The following is a 19,075-nucleotide window of genomic DNA, read 5'->3' on the forward strand; positions in this document are numbered from 1 at the left end:
GATCAGCAGTATTTGGTGAATTAGTCAGTAACTGTAATTGACCATCAACACACTTCATATAACCAATCAAAGTAGCAGATACCTCAATCACTGTCCTGCCTCCAAAGTCTCAAAAGTCAACGTAATGAGTGAGTTTAGTGTAGCTGTGAGTGCGTGAGGATAGTAAAGTGAGCATCGTCCCACCCAGCACAGAAATCTCCCTCACAAAGATGTGTTTTCCACTCAAGACAAATGTGCCTTATTTGTTTAATCTGAACATCAACAGAAATGTAGAAATAGCAGTTCATAGTTCTACAGGGAGGTGTGGTACATGCTGAAGCATTGAGAGCACTTTAGGGTTCATTGTTGCTCAATAACACTTGGCCATGTTGACAGAAGGTGGTGGTGGGGATCACACCACCACCCACTACAATCCATTAAGACATGATTTATAAACCTTTTGATAATAGTGTTTCTGAGTCCAAGCCTTCTACTTTTACTCCTTGCTGCGTTCCTTGCTATTTGAATAGATCTGAGTCCAAAAAGACTATTCAACTGTCAGTCTACCAGTATCTAGCAAAGGATGCATTCCACATCAGAGTGGAATACATTTTCCTACACCCAAAATAACAAGGCTGTCATATGAAGCTGCTTGTCTGCTCATTTGGGCACTTAGAGGTACTGCAACCTACTGACTGATCCTAAACATGCAATTATACTGAAAACAATGTCACCCTCACTCTAAAGTATCTAAAAGACATCGCCAGTGGTGTCAGCGCTAATGCTACTTCTGTAGCTAGATAGGAGGTGGCAGATAACTATATGTTAACTAGCCTCACTTCATTAACCCTCCAAAACCTGGCTGCTACATATTTAGTTTCTTATCTTTCTTTATGTCCAAAGTTGCAGCAGGCTTTTAAACTTTTATCGTTTTAGGAATACCACAGCCATAACATGGTATATTATCTTTAAATGTAAACTAGAACTTTACAGCAAACGTCTAACTCCCCTCAAACTTGTATGTCTTTGTTTTTATGGTGCTTGGCTTACATCCTGGTAGAACAGCAACATTAATCTTTCTTTTTAAGCCTCAATAGTTTTAGGCATTAACAGCAACCTGAGGATGCTTTAAAAAATAACAACATGCTATAAACAGTCAAATATGACCACATATACTCTTTTTCCTGGTGTTTGTTAGAAAAGGTACATTATTTTAAGTGCACCTATGGACACTAAGTCATGGGTTAGGCTTAGATATGTAGATAATGACAGAATAGGAAATAATGTCAGTGTTCCCGATTATAACATCACAATTCATGTCTTTCTAAAATTGTTTAAATAGGTAATTTCACAATATCATGATGAGCAGCTGCAATTAAACAAATCACACACAAAATGTGTGGGCAATTAAATCTGACTTACATCTGTTAAACTTCAGACAGACAGACAATTTTAATTCACTTACAAACAATGTTTGCAGTTCCATTTGAAAACTTCTTATTTATTTTAGCTGCATTCTTGGGCAGATATGGTATCCACGGCACCAGTACTATTCTGACACTATTTTCTTCAGATCAAATTGTATTTGTGGTTGATGATTTGTCAGCCAGAAATAACTGATGCAACACAGTGACCAAATCCTGGTTCTTATTCATTTAAAAATAAAAATCTAATTGAAAGCATTCAGACTATGAGGAGAAATGATTCTCCTCACCTGCTGTTTTTATTGTTACTGGTGTAAAATTATGATAAATCTGCCTGAATAAACAGCAGGTACAGTTTAGACACACCTACTCAATCAAAGGTACGAAGGTTAAACAAACCAAAATATGTCAAATATTTTTGATTTTTTAAACTACAGTAACAAGTGGCAGTATGCTCAATTTTAAATCTTAAACGAATGCACTCTCTCAGGTATACAGTCACAGCCACCAATCATGCCAGCACTCACCAATAAATATAATATAACACATAGAGATAGAGGGCTGCACAGTCGCCTCACCGCTAGAAGATCCCTGGTTCGAGTCCCAGTTAGGACTGCTGTAATCTTTCTGCATGGAGTTTGCATGTTCTCCCTGTGCAGCGTGGGTTCTCTCCAGCTTCTTCCCACAGTCCAAAAACATGCTGAGGTTAAGTGGTGATTTTAAATTGTTTGTAAGTGTGAATGTGAGTGTGCTTGGTTGTCTGTCTCTAAGTGTGGCCCTGTGATAGACTGGTGACCTGTCCAGGGTGTCCCCTGCCTTCACCCTGAGTCAGCTGGGATAGACTCCAGCTCAGACTCTAGTGAGGTTTAGATTAGATTAGATTAGATTAGATTAGATAGAACTTTATTGATCCCTTTGGTAGGATACCTCAAGGAAACAAGTGGTTTATAGATATGGATGGATATATAAATAGTCGTCTTGTTTATTGAGGGGCAAAAATATTCCAGCTCAGCTTAACGTGTTTGGAAAATAAAAAGAGATATTCACTTTATCTGTGAGCAGTCAGAATATTTTGGGCATAGTAGTGTTTCCAAGAAGCTGGATTAGTTTGCTATGTCAGACTGTTTCATACGGTTTGTAACGTTGCATTATTAAACAAAACAAAATGTTCCCTTTATAAAACTGCATGTAAGACATTGCATTCCTTATGGTCACATTGAAACATTATCGTTCGTGACTGAAACACAGTTGAAAGCAGTCAATCTGCATCAGCACTACAGGATTAAAACAACACCAAGAAAACTAAAGAAAACAAAGAAAAAGAAAGCCATGAAGTAGACTTTGGGCTCACTCACCCTTCCCTCTGTGTTTGTAGGTCTGCCATAGCGATTGAACACATGTGCTGGGTCTTTATGATAAGCCTTCAGAAATGATTGTGGTGTGATGTTTCTACAAACGGAACACACAAGGTGGCAGTTCAATATGTGTGTCAACACCTAAAAGAAAAAAAATGGCTGGGACACTCAATGTTATGCAGAATCACCTTTCACACAGGCATGTAAGGCAAGCCATTTTAACATTAAATAGCTGAGTTTGACCATCTGGAATCAAATTCTAGTCATCAATGACATAATTTTAATGTTTCACCTGTAAAAATAATATTTGCCGATATGCCAGTAGTAATTGTTACAAGTCTGAATTGTTGTACGTGATGCTGCTTAGTGAAAACCTAATTTAATGCCTCTAAAATAAACAGTATACAAATGTTTAAGTCGATTTAAAAAAATGTGAAAACTAGAATTATGACTAGTCAGAATTAAACTGTAGATAGAGGAAACTGTCATAATTAAATTACAGATATTCCCCATTCACATTATGTGAGTGGGAAATCATATACAAGATAAAAGAAGGTAGATTGCACAAAACCATAGGATTTCTGGAAACAGTGAAAGTAATCAGCACTGCTCACTCATTTTTGTTAAGCTGGAGAAAGTTGCTAATACTAGAGAAGCATTACAGGCTGTCTAACAACCTTTGTACTTTAATTGGATAACGTTATATGAATCTAGTCACAAACAGATAATTTCCAGGATATTGTTAAAAACTTATTGCCACTTTTGTTCTCTAAAAAGCCAAATTTAAGAGCTTTTCATGCTTAGTGGAATTGAATTTAAAAATAATGTAGCACCAAAATAAAGCTGTTTCTAAATGAATGTGAACATGCAAACATTATGAATGAGTAGAAAAGACAGAAAACAATTCAGTTTGTCTGTGCATTTATACAGTGGCAAGAAAAAGTATGTGAACCCTGAAATTTCCTAGTTTTCTGCATTAATTGTTCATAAAATGTGATCTGATCTACATCTAAGTCACAAGTATAGACAAGCACAATGTGCTCAACATAATACCACACAAACAATTATATTACTTCATGTTTTTATTGAACACATCCATTAAACACTCATAGTGCTGGTGGAAAAAGTAAGTGAACCCTTGAGCTAACAACTCCAGCAAGAGCTAATTGGAGCCATGTGTTAGCAAACCTGGAGTCCAATCAATGAAACGAGACTTGACTGAGATGTAGAGCTACTGTGACCTATAAAGAGCACTGAAACTTTTTGAGTTTGCTATCTACAAGAAGTCAGAGCCCAGACCTGAACCCAAAAGAGATGCTGTGGAATGACCTAAAGAGAGCCGTTCACAGCAGACATCCGAAAAATATGGCTGAGCTGAAGCAGTTCTGTTTGGAAGAATGGTCTAAAATTCCTTCTGAACATTGTGCAGGTCTGATCCGCAGCTATAGGAAGCGTTTAGTTGAGGTTATTGCTGCCAAAGGAGGTTCAACCAGTCATTAAATCCAAGGGTTCACTTACTTTTCCACCAGCACTATGATTGTTTAATGGATTTGTTCAATAAAGACATGAAATATTATAATTGTTTGTGTGGTATTATGTTGAGCACATTATGCTTGTCTATACTTGTGACTTAGATGTAGATCAGATCACATGCTATGAATAATTAATGCAGAAAACTAGGAAATTTTAGAGGGTTCACATACTTTTTCTTGCCACTGTATGTATGTATGCACATGTCACTCCATCATTCATTCTTTCCTATAAGTATAATAATCCAGGAAGCATACACATTTGCATATTTGAGAATACCAGTTGAGCTGCTAAGAAGTGGCCCTCACCTGACGTCCTCCATGTTGTAGTAGACATTGCGACATGTGTCTTTAATGTAGATGGCCATGTTGGGAGATTGCAGCATCTTTAAGGTGAGCTGATGGGGGAAGGCAGCGACAAACAGAGCCCGCAGAGTGTCTTGAGTGCTGATTTCAGCAGGCATCCTGACCTGCTTCGTCTCCTCCCCATACTGCAGGTACAGCACACCTGACAAAGCACACACAGGCAGAGAGTATATGAGCTGGAACAGGACTATACAGTGTGACTCATACATGCACCATGTCTGACATATGAGAGCTAGACTACAAGTATCTGACCTCTTACTAGAGCAATAAACTGATTCAGCACTGCACTGTGCTCAAAATGTGTTTTATTTTTCCTCAAGAGATACTCTCATATTTAGGGGCTGCTAAAAAATGTTTTACAGTTGAAACTAACACAATGTTATTTGAACAAAGTTTAAAGACAAATTACTGTGCTCATAACTCAGTGTCATCTGTGGTACACTACCGTCAACCATTCTCTTAACGTACCATAATATACATGAGGTAAAAAGAAGACACCATTAAATAAAACCGAGGAGAATGAAACACATCTCTGGAGTATAATGACAACTAAAGTATCACAAAGATGTGATTTGATGGAAGAATCACTTTTATTTTTTCATTTGCGGTTTAAACATTTATATTTGTATTATTGAGTTATTCAGGCTGATTAGACCTGCCTTTAGCTTGACAGTGTGGTTACTGAGGTCACTTGGTGCAACAAAACGAACAGGAGATTAAGAGAAAAGATAATCAAACAAACCAAACAAAAAACCTGTGTGGATGTATTAGTTCTGTTTGGTTTTCTGTTAAAGCACATAAGTCTGACTGTCTAGCAAACTAGTGGAGTGGCAGCAGACACTTTGACTTGTCATATCAGTAAAAGTGATTTTGGTAATGATGCCTCAGTTCCATCAACTATCCCCATAAGCTGTGACTAACCAATAGTCATCGAGCTTAAGCTGTCAATCACAGAGGGAGACAGCGTCTTCCAGAAGGGGGTGGAAACAGCAGCTGCTCATTGGTTTTCTGAGCAAAGACTGAAATAAAAAGAATTGCAGTATTTCGAGCTGAAAAACTAGTGGAGACATTCAGGATTGATCTATTTCCTAAAAAAGCGGCATAGTATAAGACCTCAAAAGTGTATAGTTGCACTTGTGTCAAAATGCTTCTTGTAAAAAAGACATATTGCACTGGAAGCATTCAGTGACAAAGAAACTGCACATATTTCAATCTACATAAATGCCCTCTTCAACAAATTAATTTGTGTATGTGTGTGTGTGTGTGTGTGTGTGTCTACCAAGCGATCTCTCTCTTGTCTCACTGCTTGAGCGACCCACGGGTAGACTTGCTCTGGCTTTACAGCCCCTTGCAAAGGGGACCGATGGGGGCAGCACCTCCCCATCAGACATGCTGTCTGAAGCTACAGGGTCCTGCTCTTCCACCAAGTCTGACACACCTGTGCAGGGAGGACTTTTAGAAGGTCGGTGACTCCTCATCTGGAGGCAATAAAAACAGAGAACACACTGAGAACATATTGGAAGATGGTACAGAAGCATTTCTGCTAAAAGCAAAATCTTAAGATTAATATAATAAATTATCGTCATCGGGCTTGAAATCTAGCTAGAACATCTCCGAGGCTGGTCATTCTACTCTGTATCCTTATATACAACTTCCTGAGGCAGTGAGCAAGAGCTGGCAAAAACAAGAACAACAAAAATATTACAAATTGTAATGTGGAAAAAATAGCGGTTTTGCAAGATTTGGCCAGTGTCTACTTATGATCACTTCAAATTTCATTTTCCATCCATCCATTTTCTGTTGCCGCTTGATCCTTTGCAGGGTTGTGGATATAGGGTGAAAGGCAGGGTACATCCTAAACAGGCCACCAGTCAGTTAGTCTGACTCACTGGATTATGGTTGCAGGTATAAACCTTCCTTTTGCTGATCATTTCAGTCAGCATTCTCCGTGTGTTACCGTATTCTTCACCCCAGAAAACAACAATCATAACCTCCAGGCAGCAACCGACTATGCAGAAACTGAAACTGAAAGCTTTGCTGAGGATTTGGATAGTTCAGTAAGACTGCTCTGCTAGTCTAGTACTCTTTCGGTGGATTATCTCCTTGAATCACAGTTCTTGAGTGCAGCTGCATACTTCACTTAGCCCAGCCCACTATGGCCTACTCTGTCTGTGAGGTTCACCATCTGCCCTGCACTGTACTGATCTATGGCTTTCTTGGTGTGCTACCTGCAATGTAAGAAAGTCTTTTACACCTGATCATTTGTGTGTAATTCGTGTGATAATATAGTTTAGTCCAAGCTTTATATAATAACCAAAGCAGATGTTGTTAATGATGAACATTTTATTATGCTGCAGTTTTACAAAAAAGTAAACAAGCAAACTGGTATATCCTATGTCCAGGATATTTTTGTGTGTGTGTGTGTGTGTGTGTGTGTGTGTGTGACTGCCTATTTGTATATGTGTAAAACAGTGAGTTGATCTGAGGTGAGTAGTGTGATGTGCATTTCCTCTTGGCAGTCTCAACTTGTGACATGGTCCTGTAAGTACATGCTCATCTCTGCACGGCTACTAAACTGATGCTTGAAAGCTGACGTGCAGAAAAAAGATGCACACAGACACTCGCACGCAGGCGCACATAACCACTGAGTCACTATACTATAATGATAAGGTTCACATATACACAGAACTCAGCAACACGCAATGTGTATCTGTTATGCTGCTCAGCATTATTGGACATCATTTGTAAAGATGCTAAAAATGAAGAAACCGCATATTGGGATCTGGCCCAGTGTTGAGAATACTGAACGTAGCTGCAGTGGTGGTATGTGAATGATGATATATCTGAGCAAATGGAGGGAGAGTGTGGGTGTGGTGTTGAAGCAGGTGTTGCAGCTTAGGCTCAGCAGTGATCAAATCAAATCAAATCAAGTTTATTGTCATTTTGCTGTACATACACAGTAGTACAGGCAAGATGAGAGAGCGTTTCTTCAGGATCATGTAATTAGTAAGTTTTGGGGAATGAACATCTGGGATAGGCAAGACACTAAACCTCTCTCTGTCTCCTGAAGGGCCGCTGTGTCCATACGTGCCAACACTACGTTGAACATGGCAAACCTCTTCAGGTCCTGCTAGGTCTTCAGGGACACAAAGACACACAGTATAAGGGGATATAAGGTTTTATAGGACACAGTTTTGCAAGATTCAAGATTAATTTTATTGTCCCAGGCATGAGAAATTTGTCTTGCGCTACTCACCCATGCTGCAGTCAACACAAACAGACACAAACAGGAAAAACACCATTTGTTTCCAGGATGAGAACATTTTGAAGTGCCCCCGTACACTGGCTTAGAATGTCTTAGGTAACTTTAAAATATTAGTCAAGCTATTCTTTCTTTGCTTACTATTTGTCTGGGATGTGTGGCTGTTCTGATGAAGTGCTTTTGAGCTTTGTCTAAATTTCATTTCCTTAACATAGATTATCCAGAATTCCAACTCTGTTAGAGTTTCACTTATCATGTTATTCAATAAATAACTTTCATTTGTGGCAGCTGAAGTTACCCTAAAGCTGGCATTTTTCATTCTAGTGGGTGACAAAGATGGTGATGTGGAGTGGGGTTTGGCAGAGCTACTCAGGGTGCCTACCTACTAACAAAGCCAGGGAACTACAATTCAAAGTCATACATCAGCTTCAAATTACCCCGGTGAGACGCAACAAGCTTAATCCTGTGCTTTCAAAATACTGTGGCACTCCCCCATGGACATGGTCTCCCCCAGCAGGACAATGTCACTTAGCACACCATAAAAACTACCAGAACAGCTCACAGAACCTCAAGCTCAAAGAGCCTTGGGCAATGACCAGGCGTCCAAGCTCCCAAGATTCCAATCCAATTAAGCATCATTGAGATGTGCTGGAACAAGCCTGATCCATCGAGGCCCCGGTGTCAGACACCACAGGATGCCTAACGGGCAGGGCTGTTTTGGCAGCAAAAGGGGGACCTACACAATTAGGCATGTGGTTTTAGATGTGTGACAGATTAGTGAATGTCCCACACAATAGCACGCATGTGTGAATTGGGGTAAATTTGCATTTTTCTGTCCAAATGTGGTGTGCAAATGTTATGTGTAAAGACTCACTTTGAAACTAAGCATTACAAAAACTACAGAGAGGAGTCCACTTAGGCTCAGTCACTCAAGAGCACACTGTCGATATATGCACAGTAACCACAGACTTAAGAGCATTTATTGAGACTACCAGAGAGGTTTGCATTTGCAAAAGTGGCATTTTAAATAAACTCCAAATTTGTGTGTGTGTGTCTGTGTGTGTGTGTGTGTGGCTGACTGTATACACTTATGTATCTGAGGTTAAAAAAAAATAATTACAATGTTTAGAATTTAAAATTACAAAATAGATAACCTTGTAATAAAATGTCCTCTACAGACGCAGTTCTTAACAGCACCGTCAATCTGATTAATGCAGAATACCACAAGTAGCTGTTTGATTTAATCCAAATGGTTAAGTGGTGTGAAAATGCAGGAAACCTATTTTAATTTTTTTTTTTCTTGGAAGCATCCCCAGATCCCTCATCAATAGTGAGCGAGTCTTTCCAAGTTTGCTCCCCCATCTTAAAGCACAACCAGGCACCTAATAGTACCTTCCATAATAGCAGAAGCGGAAGTAAACAGACTGATTATCATCACTCTGTATTTAAAAGCAGTCAGGGTGACTCAACAAACTATATGCTGACTGCATAAAGGATAAAAATTGGATTGCCAGAGGCATTAAAATCCAAAAACATGAAAAGCTCACACTCATTGTTGTGCATTCCTGTTAAACCCCTCTAAGTGTTTCTGACACACAGTTTGTTCCTACCTAAAAAGACAGCATTGGGTCTGAGGACTGCTAATTACAGACCTGAGGGAAGTTGACAAGCCGGATTTCTTGGCCCCCACACTGTAGTCTGAGGAAAAGGACTGATGATGGTTTTTAGTGCAGTCACGTGGACCTGTGCTGAAGTCACTAAACATGAGTCATGGACCAGCGGTACAACACTTCCTTGTTCAGTAGTATGAAGCAACCATCTTGAATGATAACTTAATTTTGAAAAGGCAAAGCAAAGACTATTCTTCTCAAGGAAACTAATCCTCATTATTGACTGTTATATAATTCATTTGAATCCAGTATCAATCCCATTTTATCCCATCTGAATCCTCCCTCCTCCCTGTCTCAAGTGTTCATCAATTGCAAGTAACTAAAGTTATGTATAACTAATAGTTAGGGATTCTGTTCAGGTTAATATGACACTGGATGCTAAACCCCTGATGGATCCTCCTGAAGACAGTTCCAGCTTCATCAAGAGCTACTCTGAACGGCCTGCCAAAGGCAGAAGCAGCAAGTACAGAAGCACTGACTTAACAGTACTTAAAGGTTCTTAACGGATGAATTCCTGTGGTCAGCCTCACAAGAGTCCCTGCTCATCAGGGAACCAATTCTGCATGAGTCAAGTTTTAAAAATGTGTACCCAGCTTTACCTGTGAAGCTCTGCACTGGAAGCAATCCATCACCCACAATTATCTCCAAGTCAAATCCAAATCTGCCACAACCCATGTGAGTGATGGGTAAAAACTAGTGACCTAACCCGTGATACGATTACCCACTTCAAACTGCTTTATTTTATTTGCGCACTTAGAACATGTACAAACATGAATTCAAATCAATAACAACTATATTTTTTTTTTTGTAGAATCACTATGTTGCTACTCACTGAATTGACATTTATTTGTCCTTGAGGTTGCTGAGCAAACAAAAAGTATCATCCACAGTCCCTAGTTACGCTGGATTCTCTGATCTTAAATCAGTAATCTAGCCAAGGGAAGGCCAGTATTCAGCCTCGTCCTCAGCTTCCTTTTGCAAGGATAGTGTCAAACAGAGGTGTTTGAGGTCCTCAAACCACACAGCGGTCAGATGAAAAGTCACAGCTGCATATCCAAAGTAAATATACTGCTGCTGTAAGGATGCTGCACATTCTCTGCACGCAGACAGACAGGCAGGAGCTGGACACACAGACAGCTCAGGCACCAGTGTCAATCAAGCCCTGTACCAGTTTGCCAATTCTATCATCACAAACAATTTTAATCAGATGTCAAACCTTTTTACTAACTGGGTTACAGTCTCCTTCTCTTTTAGTGTTCTTGGAAAAGTAACTGTCAACTGGTACAGCACAAGTACTCCTGCAGCTTCAACAATTTGCTGAGCTTGCAGAAATCAAAAGCTTATAGTTTTTGCCATTTTTGACAAGCAGGAAAGCCACTGACGTCATTCTCTCCATCACAAAATAAAAACATTACAAAAAGTGTTTGTTTCTCTAACATGATTCTTAAATACCAGTTTTAATGACACTAAACTAAATATACTGTTTGACTCATAAGAGGCATGTGGTAAATTTGTGAAGACCAGGAAAGAGCATTCCATAGTTGTACAGAACTATACAGAACTGTATAACTGTAATGTTTTAATTGTCTTGCCTTACTTCGTCCTGCCTAACTTTTTTACCTTAAAACACTGCAACACAAGAGTCCCTCCAAAAACATCAGCAGAAGATAGATGCACTATTCATCCCCTCTGTATGACTGTGTGACAGAGCTAAATAAGTCAGACTTGTCTCATATACAGTGTGTAAGGAGTCAACCATTAGGTCTAGTTACAGCAGGTCAAGAGGTGAAAAAGTCTGTCATGGTCTGTTTCCAAAAAAAGAAACAGTCCACTAGATATTCCATTTGCACTGTTAAGCCCCTGTGGTTTACACACATAGGAAAGTGTCAATTCTAAACGTATACTAGTCATACAATGTGAGTGTGAGAAGGCAGGACTTGCGACAGTCTTGTCGCCATGTTGGATTTTTTGGATCCAGAAGAGACTATATTTATAAAAGAGGGCAGATCTGGAGAGCAGTAAGGAGCGAGACTGACTGAGAACCCGAGGACACTGCACGCCACCTTTACCTGCTACTGTTGCATTTACAGATGCTGATGCTAACAATGTTAGCCTCCATAAGTTGAAGTAAACCCTACAGGTAAGTGTTACAGTTAACTTAGGAACTGGTTGTATTCTTGTTCACATCTAGACAATGTTCCATAGAAAAGGAGTCATTTACGTTATTGTAGCTGAAGTTACTGTGTTTACTTTATGTTAAACTTGAGGTAAATCTATTCTAACATGGTGTTTTACATTTGTTCTGTTGGTCTCAGGGTATGTTTCTTACTTAACTTAGTGTTAACAGTGACAGCAATGCGAATTACTTAGCCGTAACTAAGTTTCCTGTAGGTCAAAACTGATCAATCAAAAGGGACTGATAATGTTATTACAGTCTTTAAACACTTACTGTATAATGTATGTTCTTCAAGTTCATTAAATGAAGCACAGTTCAGTTATGTGAGTGCATATTACCAATTGTTTTGGTTCAGTGTCAAGTGGCTCAAGTGGTAGACAGTCATCCACTGATCGTAAGGTTGGTGGTTTGATCCCTGGCCCCCACCGAAGTGTCCTTGGGAAGCTCTGTCATTGTTGGTGTGTGAGGACATTTACTGAAAACATGTTTTTTTTTTTTTGGAGCCAACACCTGGAGGTACACAGTGCTATTGCAGGTTTTTTTTGAGTGTCTTGTCTATCCCAGACATTCATTCCACAAAAACTTGCAGCCGTTGCTACATCCATATTTCTTAGAACAGTCTATAATAAAGCTGTCCTAAAGTAGAGGACTGTAGGGCGGCTTTAGGACTAGAAATTGTTGTGTGACGCTGTTATTAAGTCTTCGCAAAGTTGTGGATCTGTGGAAACACTGTGGAAGCATTTATTCAAGTTTTGATTTCTCTGAGTGCTGACTTCCTCATTTAGTCACACAACAACAACACCTATTGTAAATAATCAGCAACACATCAACACAAGAAACAACACAGTCAACAAAGTCATTCACTCTGAAACTATAATGTCTGCTATGTGAGTTACAGCCAACCAGCTACCATTACTCAGAATCACTGGGTTAGTATAAGCCAGTGACAAGAACATGGTCCCCCCCACACTCGATCCATCTCAGTACGCGTATCGTCAGAATCGCTCTACTGACGATGCTGTGAATGCTGCACTTCACACTGTTCTCACGCACATTGAGGGAAAGGACACGCATGTGAGGATGTTGTTTGTTGATTACAGCTCAGCATTTAATACTGTTTTCCCTCTGAGGTTGTGTGAGAAGCTCCTCTTCCTCGATCTGACACCATCCCTCTGTGCTGGACTTCCTCTCTGACAGACCTCAATCAGTCAGTCAGAGTTGGGGGCCGGTCATCTGGCATCAGAAATTTAAGCACAGGCTGTGTGCTGAGTCCAATGCTCTACTCCCTCTTCACCTATGACTGGGTGGTCACTCAGAACAACACCAGCATTATTAAGTTTGCTGATGACACCACAGTCATGGAAATGATCACCGGGGGAGTGGAGACGGACTACAGGGCTGAGGTGGCCAGGCTGGTGACGTGGTGTCAGGAAAACAATCTCTCCTTGAACACAAACAAAACCAAGGAGATGATTGTTGACCCAAGGAGGAGGGAGGTGCTGCATTCCCCCATTTACATCGGCGACACTGAGGTGGAGAGGGTGGAAACATTCAAATTCCTCAGCACACATATCAGCAGTGATCTCACATCATCAAAGAACTCACAAAGAGAACACACAAACGGCTGTACTTCCTTAAGAGGCTGAGGAAATTTGGGATGCCTCCTGAAGTCCTCAGCAACTTCTACAGAGGTGCAGTCGAGGGTGTGCTCACCAGCGCCATCACTGTGTGGCATGGGAACTGCTTCCTGCAGGACAGGAAGGCCCTCGAACATGTATAAAAACTGCACAAAACATCTCTGGAATGGCCTTCCCATCGCTGCAGGACATCTACACCAGTAGGGTCATCAGGAGAGCCCACAACATCATCAAAGACCACACACACCCACAGCATACACTCTTCACACCGTTGACGTCAGGGAGGCGGTACAGGAGTGTGAAGTCAAGGACAACAAGACTTTGAAACAGTTTCTTTCCTCAGGCCATCAGACTCCTGAACATCCAGAAACAATGACTGATCACTGCTGTTCAATGTACAGTTCTGTTAACGTGTCACCAGGCACTGTGCACTTTAAATGTACGTATATCTGCTGTCTACATCCCCTCATTGATGCTGCTGTTTGTAAATATTCTATATGCACCTTAGTTTTCTGTCTCTTTTTATTCCTTTGTATCTATTTATATAATTGTTTTTATTTTTTTGTGTTATTTGTTTGTTTTTTATACTTATATTTATATTCTTTGTTATGTATATTGGAGTGTGCAAACGAGACAATTTCATAGCCCAGTGTTAAACTGCTGTTTTTCATGCTGTGCATATGACAATAAATGTCTATCTATCTATCTATCTATCTATCTATCTATCTATCTATCTATCTATCTCTTTCTTGAATTGAACAGAATATTAATGACTAATTGATCCATCTACAACAATTAAAATGGCAAAAATAAATGCCTAATACAATTTCCAACAGTCCAAGGTGATGCCTTCAGATATGTTGCTTTGTGTAACAAGATCCTAAATTGGGAGAGTAGAGTAGAGCAGAGTTGGGAGGTGTCAATATATTTCTATTTTTAGCAAATGCTGTTACCCAATTGGGGGTGTATCAAGTGGATTTTTAAACAGAGATTTTGGTTTTGCTGCTTAATACAATAATATATATGCATCAACTAATTGGATCACTTAAGTACATAAAACAGACTGTCAGCCTTTGAAAGCACAGTTTATTACACTCAGCCAACGTAGACAGTCTAGTTAAGAAAAATTCCGAAACCTCTGCTGCAACACATATCCATTCATTCATTTTCTATATACTGCTTATTCTAAGTAGGGTTGGTTGTGGGGGGGCTGGACCCTGTCCAAGCTGACTAAGGCAGGAGACACCCTGGACAGGTCGCCAGTCTATCGCAGGGCTACACTTAGAGACAAGCACGCACACTCACATTCACACCTACCAGACGTCCGAACTATGATGCGACAGTGCTAAACAACATGTCTTTCCAAAAACAGAACCATTGTGCTCTGAACAATCCACATTAACAGAGCAAAACGTGTCAACTTTCAGTATAATTACTTTCTATTAAAGAAACAGTCTCTTGCTCTGCTGTCTGCAATCTGGTCTATGAATCCTGACCGCACTGGAAAAGGGTCCCCCTGACCAACAGTCGAAAACCCAAAGACATTCAGTTCACTGTGATGTGTGACAAACAAAAGCATCAAATCCTCAAAACTGTAAAGATGGAATAGGAATTGTCTGCATGTTCACTTAAAATGCAGTACATTAAATAATAACAAATAATGACTCCATTATATTTACGTGTTACCTAAATAATTTAGTGTCATCGCAGCTAATTGCTAAAAATCACTGACTGCTTATGACTCCAGCTATGCCTATATCAGCATGGATACCTGTCATTACTGGCTCATTTAACATAGTGTACAATTTCATATACAGCCACTGAGCATGTAGGACTAGTAATTTGAAACTTGCACACTTTAAATGTGTTGACATAAAAAAGTGGCACTATTAGCTTTGGGTTTGACAACTTACCACTTTCTATTTAAAGTGACCAAAGTGAATCAAACCAAAAGCTCACAGCATTCCTTTACAATGCTGCCCCTGGACACTTGTAGTGAACATAAGAACCACTAAGTTCATCCCAAATGCTTTTACTCCACTGGGCCTTTCTTTAATTACCAGTCATGACAACACAGTCAGTCTGTGTGTGCATTAGTTAACTATCACTAATGCATACACACATCTACAGGAGTCTCCAGGACCACATATTCCCACAATGCACACACATACAAATTTACAAGTAGGCCCGTCAATCATCACATAATTACTTGACTGCAATTACTTTAGCTGACCACGATCATTTGGTAAAATTGTTTCACTGGTTTCTATCACCTGTATAAAATCAGCTGGGGTAAACAAAAAGAACTGTAACGTTTCAGCAAAACAGACACCAAGAACAAACTGTTCTTCGAATATCAGTGCATTGTTGGTTTTTGTCAGGAACTTCAAAGTTAGGGCAACGTGTCAGAGCTTCATTAATTTATAAGACAGTAAGTGATGAGCAGTGTAAGACAGGTCAAGAACTGTTATCAGAAACTGTGAGCTGACAAGTTCTGGTCACTGACAATGATGATGTCGACATTAATTCAACTTGTGTCTACAAAGCTGGAGAAGGCTCTCAGAAGATGTGAAAGTCCTTTCAGCTTTCTGTTTACACCCTCTAAAATATCATTTAAAAAAATGACAGGGAATTGTGGAAGTCGAGACATGATGTGGAAAAGCAGGAAAACTTTCAGGAAAAACTGCATGTTTGCTGGCCAGAAAAGTAAAGCAAAACCTCCGGGAGACTGCAAAGGAGCTGCAGATAGATTCAGCTGATACAGAAACAGTGGAGCATCATTCACTGTGCAGTCTACAGCCATCAGAAGAAAATCACCTCCTCACAAACAAAGGACATCTAGATCAGCCAGTAATCAATAGGTGAAAGTATCATTAGAAAAGACCAGCAGCACTCCAATGGAAAATGTAGCAGATTTCCAGTGATTTATATGGTGGCGTATAACCTCTGCTATAGGGTTGTGTATCAGCAGGTGCTGCAAGAAATGTACAAGAAATAGAGGGAAAATGGACTCCACTAAATATCGACATAGTTTGGGTGCATTTTACATACTGTGTATCTCTCTAAAAATAATATATAATGTAAAATATCCAATGTTTTATGGCTTTTTTGTGAGTAATAAAAAGTTTTAGAAAAAAGTCCCTCTTTGATTTAAAGTTTTAATAATGAATGCATGACAGGGTTAAGATCAGTTCTGTATGGTGTGTTGCAGTCTCGCCAAATAAAAGAACACTTCCTAACTCTTGTTGTTGTCCTGTTGTCACTGGCTGACTGCACACACACTGACAGATCTCCATACAGCAGACACACACACACACACACACACACACACACACACACACGCACACACACAAAGAGCTGTTGATGGAGGGGATCCTTGTGCCAGTATGTGGCCCAGATGTTGTGCCAAAAAGTGATCCTTTGCCAAAAACAGATTGACATGCAGTTTCTATACCTCTACAGCTGCTTGTACATGGATCAGTCATGAAATGCAAATACATGGAGCTATATCTGTGGTGACAGCAAAGCTTTGTCTTCGTGAAACTTTACTGTTTCTTGCAACTGAATAATTGTGACCAAAGAAACGTTTGCAGTGTTATTCAGGCCTGACATTAAGGATTACTCTAGAGATGCAATAAATAGTCAATCAGTTTGTTAACTATTAAACTTATCACCAACTTTTTGATCTTTGGCTTGAGTAATTTAAAAATAATCAACAGATTAATAGACAATGACAACAATGAATAAAATGAAGTTATGCATTACTAACATTTCAGTCATAATGTAGGTGCTACAGTCACTTTTTTTGCAAGTGGAAAATGGAAATAAATGAGTTGAACTGGTCCTTTAAAACTATTTTGACAGGTACAAAACATATTGAATTGGTTCATGTAGATCTCAGAGGATGTAGCATTGTGCAGAGATATGAGGATAATTGCTTTTGTGGACTAAACTCATTTTTTGGCAGACGATCAATTTTTGGCACAACATCTGTTAACGTTCGAGTTTAGTTATTTGAAGGAGATGTAAACCTACAGCCGAAGAGCTGCTGCCTGCTGTGTCTACTGTTCGAGCTCTGCTGTCGAAGCAGTCGAAAAGAAATCATTCTGGAAATGTTAGATGTTAGTTATTTTCAAACAGCTTACCTGGAGGAAGAGGATCGTGTGAAGTTTTAGCGAGCGCTACCCTCACGCTTCACTCGCTAGTTTCTACCTGCAGCGTGCTCCTCTGCGTCAGGATCAGGTGCACCGACAGACTCCACCTCTTTAACTGCCTCTGTCTCTGTCTGCCGGTGCGCTATTTCAACACACTCCACCTCAGCAATGCTGGCTTTACCAGTCTGACGAGCACATCAGTCCAGCCTGTCAGCTTTATAACAACACAGAGAGCTGGGCAGGACGTCTGCAGCACATTCACACACACACACACACACACACACACACACACACACTACTCCAACAATACAGCTAAATAGTGGCACATACACACGTGGACAAAATTGTTGGTACCCCTCTGTTAAAAAAGAGAAAAACCCACAATGGTCACTGAAATAACTTAAAACTGGCAGAAGTTATAATAAAAGAAAACTTTACTTAAAATCAACCAATGAAAATCAGACATTGTTTTTGAATGGTGGTTCAAAAGAATAATTTTAAAAAACAAACTAATGAAACTGGCCTAGAAAAAACTGATGGTATCCTATAGATTTTGTTGCAGAACCTTTTGAGGCCATCACTGTAATCAAGTGATTTCTGTAACTCTCAATGAGACTTCTGCACCTGTCGGCAGTTATTTTACTCCTCGTGAGCAGACTGCTCCAGTGGTCTCAGGTTTGAAGGGTGCCTTCTCCAGACTGTATGTTTCAGCTCCTTCCACAGATGTTCAATAGGATTTAGTTCAGGGCTCATAGAAGGCCACTTCAGAGTAATCCAACATTTGTTCTTAGCCATGCTTGGGTGTTTATATGTGTTCATGGTCATTGTCGTGTTGGAGGACCCATGACCTGTGACTGAGACCAAGCTTTCTAAACATTTCGCCCCAGAATGCCTCAATAGATTTGAGATTCCATTGTACCCTGCACAGATTGAAGACACCCTGTTCCAGATGCAGCAGAGCAGCCCCAGAACATGACCAAGCCTCCTCCATGTTTCACAGTAGGGACAGTGTTCTTTTTCTCTGTGCTTCATTTTTGCATCTGTGAACACAGAGCTGATGTGCCTTGCCAAAAAGCTCCAGTTTTGTCTCATCTGTCCAAAGGACACTCTCCCAGAAGCTTTATGGCTCATCAGTATGCATTTGGCAAATTCCAATCTGCTGCTTTGTTGATTTGCTTTCAACTGTGATGTCCTCCTCAGTCGTCTTCCATTACAGTTTTTCTCAACTGTTTACACACAAATACTGGTACCTGTGACACAATGACCACAACATGTAACTCATACACCAACCCCCTGAACCAATTCTGCTAAACTACAAGCAGAATTCCTGCTTTACACTCAAATTGCAGTTTTAAAACACACTTTTTTCAAAACACTAAACACAATTCTCTGCATTTGGTGCAATTTTCATGATGAAAATCTTTTGTTTTCACAAGGAACACTCTGTCATTCAAAACTCTAAAGATAGTTGCCCTACTATGCACACCGACTCATCACATGGGAAAACACCTGTCACACTGTTT

General features: G+C 39.9%; 1 protein-coding gene across 1 annotated transcript; it reads right to left on the minus strand.

The window, feature by feature from the left end:
- Positions 1-2,387: 2,387 nt before the first annotated feature.
- On the minus strand, positions 2,388-17,621 carry LOC103370760 (sickle tail protein-like). The gene is made up of 4 exons (XM_008299908.1): positions 17,544-17,621; positions 5,933-6,131; positions 4,597-4,795; positions 2,388-2,852 (listed from the first exon to the last, which is right to left on the minus strand). The coding sequence occupies exons 2-4, from the start codon at positions 6,129-6,131 to the stop codon at positions 2,678-2,680; spliced, it is 573 nt and encodes a 190-aa protein (XP_008298130.1). The 5' UTR covers positions 17,544-17,621; the 3' UTR covers positions 2,388-2,677.
- Between the last annotated feature and the right edge of the window lie 1,454 nt (positions 17,622-19,075).

This window comes from Stegastes partitus, unplaced genomic scaffold (genome assembly GCF_000690725.1).
Source record: "Stegastes partitus isolate 25-593 unplaced genomic scaffold, Stegastes_partitus-1.0.2 Scaffold1479, whole genome shotgun sequence".
Lineage (NCBI taxonomy): Eukaryota > Metazoa > Chordata > Actinopteri > Pomacentridae > Stegastes > Stegastes partitus.